This window comes from Cottoperca gobio, chromosome 12 (genome assembly GCF_900634415.1).
Source record: "Cottoperca gobio chromosome 12, fCotGob3.1, whole genome shotgun sequence".
Classification (NCBI taxonomy): Eukaryota; Metazoa; Chordata; class Actinopteri; order Perciformes; family Bovichtidae; genus Cottoperca; species Cottoperca gobio.
In genome coordinates, this window is record NC_041366.1 from 7,411,142 (window position 1) to 7,425,914 (window position 14,773).

General features: G+C 41.3%; 1 protein-coding gene across 1 annotated transcript in view; it reads left to right on the plus strand.

The window, feature by feature from the left end:
- Nucleotides 1-14,773, plus strand: part of LOC115016554 (protein unc-13 homolog B-like) — a 73,841-nt gene that overhangs the window by 36,521 nt on the left and 22,547 nt on the right. Inside the window, 7 exon segments of the mRNA XM_029444366.1 lie at nucleotides 4,303-4,596; nucleotides 4,716-4,806; nucleotides 12,618-12,664; nucleotides 12,897-12,975; nucleotides 13,874-13,948; nucleotides 14,149-14,368; nucleotides 14,461-14,688. Of these exon segments, the coding sequence (XP_029300226.1) occupies nucleotides 4,303-4,596; nucleotides 4,716-4,806; nucleotides 12,618-12,664; nucleotides 12,897-12,975; nucleotides 13,874-13,948; nucleotides 14,149-14,368; nucleotides 14,461-14,688 (1,034 nt within the window).

Sequence of the window (14,773 nt, forward strand, 5' to 3'; positions counted from 1 at the left end):
CTGGATCTTTTCTAGGGGGAATTCTGCCTGGGTCATCAAGTTCAACTGAAAGCCCAATGAAGGGACTATTTTCAATGTTTAGTGATCCCAGCCCTCCACAACCTCAGCCACCCACATCCTTATCTCAACAAAGAGTAGCCAAATCACAAACTCAACTACAAGGGGAACCTCAGACACAATCTAAACCACAGGGACAGCCAGCCACCTCTGTTCTTGGGGGAATATTGGGTGGCTTGTCTACCTCTAGTGAAAGTCCAAGAAACTCTTTGTTCTCCATGTTTAGTAGCCCCAGTACTCCCCAAGCACCAGGAGCTTGTGGAAGTGCAAATGTGTCTACCTTCCCAGGGACTGCAGCCCCCAAAGAACAGGCAAGGAGTATATTCTCTGTTTTTAATGATGTTGTGTCACCTCAACAACCAACTCCTAATTCATCATCTTCTATTGTTACTGATACTAAAGAGCCACCAACCGCACAAAGTTCTTCCCAAATGTCAGCTGTTACCAGTAGCCATGTCCCAGCAGCAGCCAGTGAAATATCAAGTGAAGTGCATGTAAGTCCACCCACTGATGCAACTGTAGATACTATACAGGATGCCACAATTAAATGCACTAATATTGCATCTATGGAGCCAAATTCAGAATGTGTCACTGTTCAAAAGGAAACAAGCACAGAAGGTGCACCCCAAGATCCTGCTCCCTGTGAAGAACCACCAGCTTCTGGCTTTTTTTCTATGATCAGTGGATCAGGCCCACAGGCTCCATTCTCACAATCAGGATTAATTTCAGACAGTCCAGGAAAAGGTTTGCTTTCACTATTTTCTGGCCCAAGCACTGAACCTAGTGCTAGCCAGACATGTCCTTCATCTACAGGGTCTGCGCCTGGATCATCATTCCCCAAGGACCCACCGGCCAAAGGTTTGTTCTCTTTGCTTGGAGGTCCTGCACCTCAGCCCTCTTCTCAGCCTGGAAGTTCTCTATTGGGGGCAATGTTTGGAGGTTCTTCAGCCCAAACAACAGCTTCTCAAACAGGGGGGTCATTACTAGGTGGTTTATTTGGAGGGTCTGCTCCTCAGGCTTCTCCTCAAGTTGGGCCTACTAAGAGTGGAGCTCCTCCGATAGCAGGCCTTCAGGCAGGGACATCCTTACTTGGAGGATTATTTGGTGGATCTGCTCCCCAGGCTGCTGGATCTCAGACTGCAGGGTCTATTTTGGGTGGTATTTTTGGAGGATCAGCAGCTTCAACAACAGCACCTAAGAATAGTGGTTCCTTCGGTGGATTGTTTGGTGGAGCTGCTACCCAGACTTCAGCACCCCCAAATAATAGCTCTATATTAGGAGGCATTTTGGGCGGGTCATCTCCTCAATCAGCGACTGCACAGACTGATACATCTTTTCTGGGTGGACTTTTACCTGGAGCTTCAACTCCTAATGAGATACATGGTAAAAGTTTGTTTTCTATGCTTGGTGGATCTGTTCCACCCACAACAACAGCTACACCTAAATCCATTGATGACGAGAAAACTTCAACTACAGCTCTTACACACACCACTTCAGATGTAACTATTCTACCAAAACCCAGTGATGACAGTAAAACTGCTCCAGCTCTAGCAGGTCCTGAAATGTCTGTAATTGATACTGCTGCCAAAATCAAAGAGCAGGCAGAAACACTACAGCGACCTGACAGTATAGTCCAGTGTCTTGAGGCAAGCTTACCCAAAACTGATGGCAATGTCAGAGAAGAAGTTAATTCCAAAGATGCTGACAAATCAACTACTTTATCTAATGATATTCAGTCTAAAGAATCTGAAATCTGTGCACAAGCACAACAACCTGCAAGACCAGAGCATGTGAGTGGTCAGTCGAGTCAAGATACAATACCACCCAAAGTAGAAGAGGAAACACCATCCACTCAGTCAGCAAGTACTGTAGCCCAGGAACAACAAAAGCCTACAGAGAAATCTGTCGGTGACTCAACAGCAGATGCAGTTACAGGATTTATGTCCTCACTTTTCAAACCAACAGTTGCTCCCACTGAAGGTCCTCAGCAACAGCAGAAAAACTCACTTTTTGGACTGGGAGCAACGGCACCCCAAGCTGCTACTGGTCAGAGTGGAGCATCACTATTAGGAGGTATTTTTGGAGGGTCCAACTCCGAGACAGCAGCTTCCCAGACCGGGGGATCATTACTGGGAGGTTTATTCATGGGGTCGGCTCCTCAGTCTGGTCCTCAAACCTCTGCCCCCACAACTGGAGGATCAATATTAGGGGGGATGTTTGGAGGAGGATCCACTGCCAAGTCTGTAGGTCCCCAGACTGGTGGATCATTGCTGGGTGGGATATTTGGAGGATCTACGGCAACAGCACAGCCTGGTGGTTCTTTACTTGGAGGAATGTTTGGAGGAGTCACTGCTCAGACTGCAGGATCACAGGTTGGAGCATCAATACTTGGGGGCATAGGCGGATCTTTATTTGGGGGTATGGGCCAACCACCTAAGCCATCTGAACCAATGCCAGCTGATCTCAAGCCAATGCCCGGCACTACTCCACAGTCGCAGATTAAGAATGAAAGTGTACCACCAAAAGTAGCTCTATCTGGCACTGAGGCTATCACAAATAAAATAATGTGCTCAACCCTACCGGATAAGGATCAAGTAACGGGTAGTAGTGCTGTGGCATCTGAGACAGCTTCTCCAGAAGCCTCTGCTGTCACAAGTGCTTCAATAAGCACTACATGTGACACCACTCATCAAGTAGAGAACACTGAAAAAGAGACGACAGCTATTGATGGAGAGATGATACATGAGAAGCCCTTGGTCATTAAAGGTGACCCTGAGAGTAAAGAAAGCGACAAATCAGTCGCACCTGATACCCAAGAACCAAATACAAATCTAGCTTGTTCAGTTAATCAGTTGCCAAACAATGCAGAGCCATCTCAAGCCAAGTCTCTGTTTGGTTTTATATCAACACAAAGTGATGCAGGAAAGTCTCTTGGATCCCTATTTTCACCAACAATGTCGTCAGGTGCCCCATCAATGCCTCAAACGGAAGGAGTGAGTGGTCTGTTCTCAGGATTCAAAACCCTTTCTGGAGGCCTATTTCAAGAGGACAAACCTTTTGCTGGAAAACAAGAGCCATCCACCACTTCGTTATTTGGGACAAAAATAAGTTTTCCTTGGCAGGCAGAGCCACCCAAGCCACAAGCTGCGCCAGTTGTTACATCGCAACCCAAAACTGAAAACAAGCCAACACGTGGTCAAACACATACTGTACAAAAGATTGCAACATCCGATGCCCAAAAAACTGAATCGGTAGGTTCCACAGATGATATAGCGAACCCCCAGATTTGCATCTCCACTCCTGAAGTAGATCCTTCAGCATCCCTGACCCCAAAGGAGAAGGAAGGGCTTGTAGAAACATACCCCTCTGCAGGTCCTACCTCTGGAGTGCAGCTGGACAACCAGTCCAAGAAGGATCTATTGAATGCAAAAAGGCTAGTAGAAGCATAATAAATGGCATTCCCCCTCACCATTTATGATGCATTGACGTTTTGGAAAACATGTATTCCCTGTTCAGCTCTGCAATCCATCCTCACTAGTGTAATTAAATGTTTAGCTTGAGTGTATTTTTTATCTGTGTATGTGTGTGTATTCTTTTATATGTGTTTTTGTGTGTAGCATATACATAATTTTACATGTCATTTCAAAACAGAATTCCAAAACTATATTTACATATTTATATATTCATGGTCAATTCACAAGTGAATATACTAATGATAATTGATTCATTTATTAAAGACAGAAATGTTTTTGTCATACTTCTGTGATACTAATTCATGGTTTGCCTGAACTTCCGTACTCAAACGATCTTCATTTTTAATATAGGCTTCATAATTTAACACTTACAAATGTCCAGGAAGTGTCTGACAAATTTCGTTCCCTCTTTAATTTGTAAAGAGACATATTAAGATCAAATACAAGCATGAATGCCTGTAACATCATAAATTATGTAAAATTAGTTTGAGCATGGAATTCCGATTTGTGTTGTGTTTTACATATGGTGAAAATAATTATACAGTAATGTTTATCTAATAACATAAATCAACTTTTATAAATCTGTAAACTCAAACGTTATAAATGTAGCTAATCTGCATTATGCCCCTTAAAATAAAAGCGGTTAGGAAATGCTGATTGATAAAAATATATACCAGAAAACGATTAGAAATAGTCTTTCACCCAGTTCTGATTTTTTTTTTTAAGTGTTCTGACATTGAGTATTTTCCTCACTCCTCTCTCCCCATTGTAGTCCAGTGGAAAGTAGTCACTTTGGGTCGTCAGGAAACCTGAGCCAGACAAGCTCCCAGCTTAGTGAGACTGGCCATGAGAGCACTGGAGGTTCAGAACTGGAGGAGTCCTTCCACTCCTACCACAGTACTAGCTTTCACCCCTCCACCAATGGGCAACCACGCACCAATGGACATCTTCCCACCAATGGACACTCTACTGTCGGTGAGAAGGAGATCTGTAGGCTGTCCCCTGAAGTAGGACGGGGCCTGAAAAACGACACTCCAGCAGAAAGAGGGTCCTCTAATCTCCTACGGTATGCTTTATTTTCAGAATTCAACTCCGTTATGTAGTTGCTATATTGAAGATGCTTGAGAACTGAGAGATTGTCTCCATGTGTTTCTGCCACTGTACGTTTCCATCCATGTAACCTAGGTTCCATGATGATGGGCCGCCATTACCCTTTACCCCATCCAGAGTTCGTTGGTTGAAGGCCATTAATAAAGTGAGGGTTCAGCTCCGGGAGGTAGGCAGTGTTTCACTTCACTAATATTTAATTCCTCATCACCTCTGAAGTCTTACCCTCTTCTTTCCTACTCTGTCTTACACACACAAAGATTGCACATATACATACACAGATACAGTGGTTGAGTTTAACCTCTTTGGTTGTTTAAGATGATGCCCCATAATGTATTCGAATCATATTCGACCTGCAATTGTTTGTTTTTTGCAACAAAACACGTTTGCTTCTCTGCGCCCTCATGGTTACACACATTCTTTTCGGGAACTGTTGAGTACACAGACAGAATTTTGATAGCCTCTGGGCAGCAACAGTGGAACTACTTGGGATTTAGGACCTCATTAAAGGCACCCCACAAATCATTTTCAAGTTAAAGGTGATTGTATGTGATTTAGTTTCACCCACCTGTATATTTCCTGTTTAATTGCAGCAGACTTGCTCTTCTGTGCTACAGCTGTCCAGCAAATGTGCTGCTTTAATTGAGAGGTGGGATGATACCGCCCAGTTTTTAAATAATATCGCATTTGTACTTTATTTTAGATTTTCAGTCTGCCTCCTCTCATATTTTGTCTCAGTCTGCATTGATACATTTTTTCTTCACATGATCTTGTGTTTGTGAGGCTAAAGTGTACTGTCCCTTTGCTGACTTGGGGCCATCACTCATTGCTAGTATTTTATCAGAATCTGTGAAAACAATATTTTTTCCGGAAATGCATGATGAACCAAAATCCGTGGTCCAGGGACAACAAGAGAATAATGCTCACGCACAGCAAAGTTTCATTTGTATTATCCACCATCTCATCCCTTGGGTGTACCAAAAATAATGGGCTGTTTACTTTTACCGACATTTGAACAATCTAATCAGAGGGAAGGATGTAGCGTAAGAGACAGTGGCAGTTGCATCGTCAGAGCTGTTTGTCCCTTAATCATTTCACATTTGTGTATAGTGTATATTTTTCAGAGTAATACATGGTCATTTGTACCATTTGAAGGAGGATCCACTCCTTTTTCTGAAAAATGCACTTTGATAAAAAAAAAAAAAAGTATAGGAAAATATGACATCATTGATCTCCATCATGTCATATTTGACTTCTGGTGTCAGAATCAGATGCCATGTAACCTCATATTGAACCAAACCCCAATACCAGTTCTGGAGAATTTGTATCCAGCACATATATGTGGAATCTAATCCCGCTGTCCAATCGTAAATCTTTAGAGGGTGGTCATAATGAAATCATCAGAATCTCTCAGCCCTAACTGTGGTTCATCTCCTTGATTAAGATTTTTATGGCACCAGCAGTAAAGGAGCAGCTCATATAGAACCTCTATTGGCTCCATTATGATGATTGGTTTGCATGGATTGGTTGAGATTAACATGTACTGTAAATGATGGCTGACATGAGTATAACTGGAAAGCAAGGTGAAAGCTGTCTAAGTGCCATTTATTACAGGATGAAGGGAAACACTTGGGACACAAGTCTAAATGCTGAAAAGACTGTAATGAATTACAATTGGTTGTTAACCTGTCTAGCAGTGTAACACTGACCAGTATAATAAGACCCTGTAAAACATCCTTGCATGCTTGTTTGCATTCACAGAATAGAATTAGAGGAGATATGTGGCCAGTTTACAGTTTCCTCGAAAATGTTTGGCAGCAGTGGTACACGGGGGCAATTGCAGAGCAGGAAATGGAGCTGGCTGCCAGACCCATTTCCAGTATCAGTTTCAAAACCCATATTTGATATGACTGAGCTGAAATCTTTGAATAGAAATTCCTTCCTTAGGCAAGGAATTCACAGAAAGCAGGGAAACCAGCGGTACTGATATGTTTATCAGGGGTGTTTTCACTTTTTTTATGAATAGGAAGAATAACATCACAAATATCAGCAGCTGGCAGATGTGGAAAACCAGAAAATGAGTTAATGAGACAGAGAGCTGGCACTCTCACAGCCTCAGATTAGCTCTGTGCTGGAATACATTGCCAGAGGACGGAGGGAGAGAGAGCAGAGAAAGCACGCAAGAGGGTGGGAGGGGAGTGGGGATGGCTACTTAACCGAGGGTGAACTGCTGTATGATCGCGGTCTACTACTGTCGCACTTGCCAATGAGGGATCCAGCACTTCTGCATCTCTGTCAGTTAAAGCAGATCCGCTGGTAAAACATTCAATAATACATTCGCGGATACATTTTGAAGAAAAACCGAGACGTTACCACTGCTGTACGATGCTCCATGCGGATTTAATGGATCTTGCAAGATGTCTACAGGTTGTTCTTGATTCTAATTGTTTTCCCATAAGGTAAGGTTTACATTTTAATATATATTTTTATCCCTTTAAACACTTCATCTCAAGTTTGTGTAGACTTTTTGATTAAATAATACACAGGAATGTCATTCTTTGATGAGAAGTCAATGTAAAAACTTCACAAGAAATAAATCTTTTTTTTATTCAGGCCACAGACTATTTAGTAAGGAGAGAAAGAAGATTGCTGCAGGCTATTACTTTGACAGTCTTGGAAAATGGGCCTGATCCCAACAGCCCTTTAACCTTTTTTTATCCAGGACAGCAAACTAATAAATCACTGACTATAAGAGTACACCCATAGCAGATCACGGCTGTCTGTAAAAAGAGTGGACTTGTTTATTTAATATTTGGTTGGTAATGAGTTATACAACAAATTAATTTGAGCCATATATTCCTGTTCTATGTTTAATAATCAGAAATTAAGGAACACATTAATGAGTAATACAAGGTATTTTTATGGCAAGCTATAATGCTCCCAGTTGATTCAGTAGTGATTGGACACATTCTATTCTGATAGGCTTGATTAGTTTTTATTTTTGCCTACCAAACCCTTATCAGGCTCACACACACCTTCAGTGTTTAAGTGCTTATTGGAGAAATCCAGTGCAGGGGTGGGTTCATGTAGTTATCAACTCTCTGGAGTCATTTACTTTAATGGAATAGGGAATCCACCGACCAAAACGAAAACTATTATATATCATATTATGTTATCATTTAAAAATAAATGTACAAAATAATTGTAGTCAGCTTGTTACTGCAAGTCAAACAGTGGAGAGACATACCTAGACATCAGTATGCATCCTTCATAATCCATTGTACAAGGCAGTTAATAACATAATATTTGTTTGAGCCTTTAATTATAGCAACATTTAAAGACCTTGCTAATGCTGTATCCAAAGAAACAAAAGAGATAGCAGTTAACTTCATATAATGTTCTTGGCGTTTTGAATAGTCCAGTTAAAAGTGTCAAGAAACTCCCAAAGTGCTTCAAATTCACTAGTTCTAACAAATCCTATTGTATCCAGTTTAAAGCAGCAAGTATCCGAACGTGATCAGCAGGAATTGTCCATTGCACCATTTCAATTATAGGATTTTGTATATTCCTGATCATATTATCTAAATGGTGATGCTCAGCAGACAGAGATGATACCACTAAACTGTGTCTAATATACTGTATACTGTGACTTAATGGAAGGAGCATATGAGACATTTATAATTTCTCAACTTGTGCCATTTCTTTATTGTAAACAAGACATACATTCCTGGATTATGTAATGCCATCAAATAGAATTATGTTGCATTTTTTGGATAATTCAATAATCCCTTTAGTGTATACACTGTAGGCCATGTAATGCTACAGTATTAAGATGTGCAGCTGGTATGGGTGTGAAAGAATGACATGGCCTAGACGAAAGAATTGACCTGTCATCTAATTACCGAGCTGCCTTTCAAAGCATCTTTAATTACAGAGATGTAAACTGCTGCATTTTTTTATTCTGCAAAGTGGCTACTCGGATTGTGAGGTCATTTATAGACACTATCTATCCAACTTCTATACTGTACAGTCTCTCAATGCGACCTCAAATATGACATTACATTTTGATCCATCACTTGTTGACTGTTTAAACATAACCTAGTAATCACAGTGTCAGCGGTTAGTTCTTGTTATTCTCACATAACTGTCTGGGCTGTTAGTGATAGAAATAGAATTCTAGGTATTTCAAAAGACATAAGATTAATGTTGGTTGCTATTTATTTGACAGTTCATTCCTCTTCCATGAGTCGAATTGAAATGAAAATTATTAATTTAATAGCCTTTTTAAGTAGCATATAAAGGATTTTCTTGATTTGGTGGTTTGGTTTGGTTGCTATTTTATGGCAGAGACGTAGCAGAATAATGGCATAGCAGAACTACCAACCAATTAAGCTTCAAATTAGTTTCCTATAGTACATTTAGTTAACACACAACAAATGAAGGTCAGTGCTTGGAGTTTTGACTGCTTTGTCAACAAAATAACTTATTTTTTGTCCGTCAGGCACTGTCATATGAAGTTTAAGGTTTTGGCTTATGCTAACGCCCCCCTGAGGAAGAGTCTCTGAGTGATTTGTCCATGTGTGGGAACAGCTGATCAAGAGTGCCACTTCTCAGGGATGTTCCCCAGTGGACACAGTGGACAGGATGAACCCTATAAATCAGAGCTACTTCCAGACCTGCAGGAGAAGAGATCACAGAGCCCTAAAGTGGGGCGGAGACTGCGCAGAAAGCTGCAGAAGTGCCTCCAGGAGACAGAGGATAACTCCCTTAATGACCTGTCATCAGTTGACACTACCTGCCCCAAAGCTGACCTCACCCAGTATGGGGAAAACATACGTTCTGATTGCCAGGATGGCATTGGGATTGTTGAGAATACTATACCCAGGCTTATAGAAAGGATCATAAATAAAGAAGAGAAAAAGGAGATGGAGGGTGAGGATGCAGAGCAAGGCTCTAGTAACGTAGTGGAACATATCCTAAAAGAGCTCAAAGGCATCAACAAGATCCAGGAGGAAATTTCTGACCTGAGGCAGTATCTAACATCTGTGCGAGGCTCGGTAGATGAAGTATCTTGTTGTGTCGATGCAGTGCTCAGTGAAATAGGTGAGCTGTACTCTGGGGCTTCAGCTGCACCTCTCCCTAGTCCTGTTCCTCTAACACCCCGCATCAGACAAGGAAGCCTGGGTAGACAGAACGCCATCACATCTCTTCAAGGGAGAGACACCAGTCCACTGTTGGATATCAAAGATTGTGGAAAAGATTCTGGAGGTATACCATCTCAGAGATCACCCAAACAATGGCATGTTGATAGAGTCACTCTACAATCAGACCAGCAAGTGGACCAAGAGAACTCAAAGCAGAGTTCAAACATATACATGCTAGGCCCTGCAAAACCAGACCCCTGCTACCTGGATATTCATCGTGGCCCTGACTACCAAAGCACCAGCTCTCTGTCATCCTGTCAAAGCTCCAATTGTCCGGAAGCAAGTTTTCTCTCTGGCGACACAAAATATGACCAGTGGCCTTCTGTTGATATGCAGCACAGTCTAAGTGGAGAAGGAGGTTGGAGTGAGGATGACATCTGCTCTTGTGTAAACGGTGGAGAAGGGTTAGAGAATTGTCTTGGTGTTTGGGACAGGTGTGCCACAGAGGAGACACAAAGCAGCACACCGGGTCATTCTTCACACGACAGCTCTGAGCATCTCTCATTGCTGTTTGGACAACATTACGTCTCTCCAACAAGTTCTTCCAGTATGATGGACTGGAGGCCCCCCAGACTACAAAATGAGGAAGAGAACTTGGAGTGTGACTGTTCTGCAAACTGCCCATACTCTCGTAGTTCTGGTTACCATACCATGGATGCTTGTGCAAATGAACTGTGTAGTGAGCCCTCCAGGAGTCTGAGTTGCTCCACTGTGCTGTTGACGGACTGTGATGATGTTAACCTGGAGCCACATTCACTATGCGATGACTGTCCATCTTCTGGTGACACTCTTGATCTGGGATCTGCTGATAGTTTGGACAGGGAGTGGACAGATCACAGTATATCTAGGGATGAAACAGGAGAATCTTTGTCCCCAGAGTCTTCTGAAATAGATCTTGATAGCGCAATCAAGAGCCCCAATGTAGGTTTTGACGTGAAAACATTTAGTAAGGCCGTACTCACTTTCAGGTCAGCTTTGAAAGGGGCTTTGAAAAAGTTGGAAGGATCCAACCCTGAAGGGGTTAAAGATGATAGTGGGTCCGAGGAAACTCCATCCCCTGTCAGAAAACCCAGAGAACCTAAAGAGGAGCAGAGCAGTACAGAGTATACAGAGGAAGAGGTTAGTCTGACAGAGAATCATACTCAATTTGGCACTCCAAAGGAGGAGAGTGAGGCTTCGGTCTACGTGGATTGTAGTGAGACACATGAGAACATGTCAAGCTCCCTTCAAGCATCACCTCATGAAGCAAGCCACTTTTCCTGCACCCCAACTGAGTATCACTCTGTAGATATGTCACAGGACAAAGGAGAATGTCCAACAGATGGGGAACTGTCCAATCTTGACTTAACACCAGACCATTGTCTTGCAAGGCAGGGCGAGAGTCCACTGGGTCCGGTGCTCAGTACGGATGAGGTGCGGTTAAGTCCAATTAGGGAAAACCACGTTCTTGATGAGGTAAATCAAGGCAAGCCTACAGATGACAGTCACAAAGAGCGTGTTGCTAATTTCCAACGCATTCTGAGGGAAAAGAGGCAAACGCGTCATAGACTGTCCAAATCTGCTCAGGGGTCCCAGGGTTCACATGGATCTCAAGGGTCTCAGGGATCCCAATCTCAAGACGAGTTTATCCCAGGTATATTTAAGAATATTTTTCCTACAACTGCTGGCAATGCCAGTATTAACAACAAAAACACATTGTGTAAAGATCAGATTAAAGGTGTGTATGTTGCATTGAGACTAAATGTTTATAGAATTATACAGCCATCATTTTATGAACACTTGTTGATATGAGAGTAATTTAAATCACTATTTTGCAAAGCTGCTTAAAGTAGTTTGGTCAACTACAGCTACTTCATACCATTACTAATAATTTTGTTCTTTCTTTGCAGAGTGTGGTACTGAAGATAATCAGGTTACTCATATAACATTAGCTCCATATTTAAGCATTTCTTCCTGTTGATTATGATTGTTGTAGTATAATAGTTTTTTTCTCCATAACTTGTCCTTGTCAAAGGGAATGTTTGGGTGCACTCAAAGCATAATGCACTATATGCAAATGATGCAGGTTATCATAGGGTTGATATGTAATATTTATTGAAAACTTCATCTTGCTATTCTGGAAAAGACATTTGTCCCATTACTTCAGTTATTCTTTATGATAAATAGTTTATCATTGGTTTCATTCATGTAGCTTTAGAGAATGATTCCCTAATTCTGTTTCTAGTGCTAGTGTTAGTGCAGCTGCTTTGTTTTCCCCAGAAGTTTTTAAAACAATATCAGAAACTTGTACTGTGAGAGTGAACTCCAGAGGGATTTTCACTTTCAACTTCTGTCATCTGAGAGACGGATATTCAGACTCGGATGAAAGACTTTAACTTTGAGGAAAAAGTAAAAAAACTTGTTTACATGTGTAGCCCCCCGGTTATAATTTTGGTCTGTGGTGTCTCTTAAAAGCAGTCTGTTGGTAAACAGAATGTACTTACATCTTGACCTGTGAATAGAAGTTAGTTTTGTATCTACATAATGTTGGTCCGCCATTGCATTTCACATAACATCTTTTACAATTAAAGAGCTACGCAAAATAGATTTTGATTCTGTGTTTTAAAAGCATCACCATTCATTTTTTATTTGACTTTGCATGTTCTGTAACATCAGAGAGGTAAAACTCAATCAAATGTAACTTTCACTTATTCCAACTTTTCCTCTTTCTATAATATACTGCTATGCATGAGCCTGTAAGTAGTCTGTCTACATTTTCACATTTTTAATCTTGTAGGTTCGAGATGAAGAACCCAATGCTAGACAAGCCTGGGTCAAACCAGGGTAAGTCATATAGTGTTAACACCTACATTTAGTTTGCTTAACACAATTTGAGCATCATTATTTGGTCATTTTAATGAATAATTAACAATAAATAAGCATTTATACGCATTATAAGCATTGTCATACTATTAATTAATAGTTTGACCATTGGGCTAGCAGTGAAAATGCACTGCTGTGTTATTGTTTGTGAGGACTTTTTATTTAATTGTATTCTATTTTTGTTGGTGCATAGTGGCGGATCTGGTCTGTATGGAATTGACAGCATGCCAGACCTGCGTAAAAAGAAACCTATCGCCTTGGTCAGCGATGTGGTGAGTACATACTCATTATTCCTTTATTGTATATATATGTATGTATATGCTGTATGTCATATGTCATCCTGTTTGTTTTGTTCTTTCTATGTGAGTGCACATGTTTCTATTTGTGAGACCACCACAGAAGTCACAGTTCTTTTATCTTTGAGCTGAATTTGGGTTGAGATTGTTATCAACAAATGGAGACAAAATATGAAATCAGCCTGCTAATTTCTCTCTCCCTCCTCTCTTAAACCCGAAAACTATACCCCACAACTCTCTTGAATGCATTCACTCTGCTTGGTCAGGCTATGGTAAGTTAATAGAACCCAGTTGCCCCTCCCTTTTCTACAAAATATCAAGTAGGACAAATAAAGCAGTAGTTACCTCAAACACGTATGTACATCTATAGCATGTGAATCTCTTTGATCGCAAACCTCCTATAGAAATGAAAACATTTGCATGCATCCTCTTGGTTATTGGTAGCTTTTCTTCCTACTTGATATTATCATTAAAATATACTGTAACAAATCATTCCCCCACCTTGTTGGTTTGTATTTCTCTTCCCCTGCAACCACAAATAATAAAGGTGCAAGGGTAGAATTCACTACTAACACTCCATGAACATGTCTGGCTGAAGGTTTTTTTTCTTTTTCTTTTTTTTAATGGTGTTGATACTGTACTGGTGTATCATTTTTAGCTGCTTAAAACTAATAATACTCACACAGGTTTTCTGATCATCTGGTAAGAATTCATCAGTGGGAAAAATAATAACCCTACTCACCACCCGTACAACTACCGCAACCACCTTTTTAACATAACTGGCCTTCATTGTTATAGTAATATTTTGAGATGTGCTTGGTTGTGGGTTGTACATGTGTTTCATGAAATGCTAAGATTTCCACCTGTTGTTCAGTCTCTCGTCCAAGCCAGGAAGGCGGGGATCGCATCTGCCATGGCTGCACGGTCCTCGATCAAGGATGATGAGCTGGTGAGTACAACACCTTTTTAAAGTTTCTCTGACTTCATTATGGAGAATTCACATGCTTATTTTGACAATTCCACACAAATGTCTTAATAGGTCAAAATGCTAAAGTAATGACATTTTGGCCAAACTGCAACATGACTTGTGGCCATAGGCATACAACTGCAATGTGGTAATTGTAGTTAAAAGATGTCTCCCTTCTATAGAAAAACCATGTGTATAAGAAGACCTTGCAGGCTCTCATCTACCCCATATCCTGCACTACACCACATAACTTCGAGGTGTGGACCGCCACTACACCCACATACTGCTATGAGTGTGAGGGGCTGCTCTGGGGAATAGCCCGCCAAGGCATGCGTTGCTCTGAGTGTGGGGTCAAGTGCCACGAGAAGTGCCAAGAGCTGCTAAATGCTGACTGTCTACAGCGTGAGTACTGTCCAGAAAACAATAAAAAAACATTACATGCACTACTTCGAAATTGGATTTTTACTCTGTAAACATTTGTGTTAAATGCACAGGTGCTGCAGAGAAGAGCTCTAAGCACGGAGCTGAAGACCGGACTCAGAATATTATCATGGCCATGAAGGACAGGATGAAGATCAGGGAAAGGAACAAGCCAGAAATCTTTGAGCTTATCAGGGAAGTGTTTATCATCAGCAAAGCCATCCATGCGCAGCAGATGAAGACCATCAAGCAGAGCGTACTGGACGGCACCTCAAAGTGGTCAGCCAAGATCACCATCACAGGTGATTTAAAATTGACAGGAAATTGATGAATTCAACCACAACTTTAAAGTTTGCTCCTCAGCATCATCCCCAGCAGTACCACATG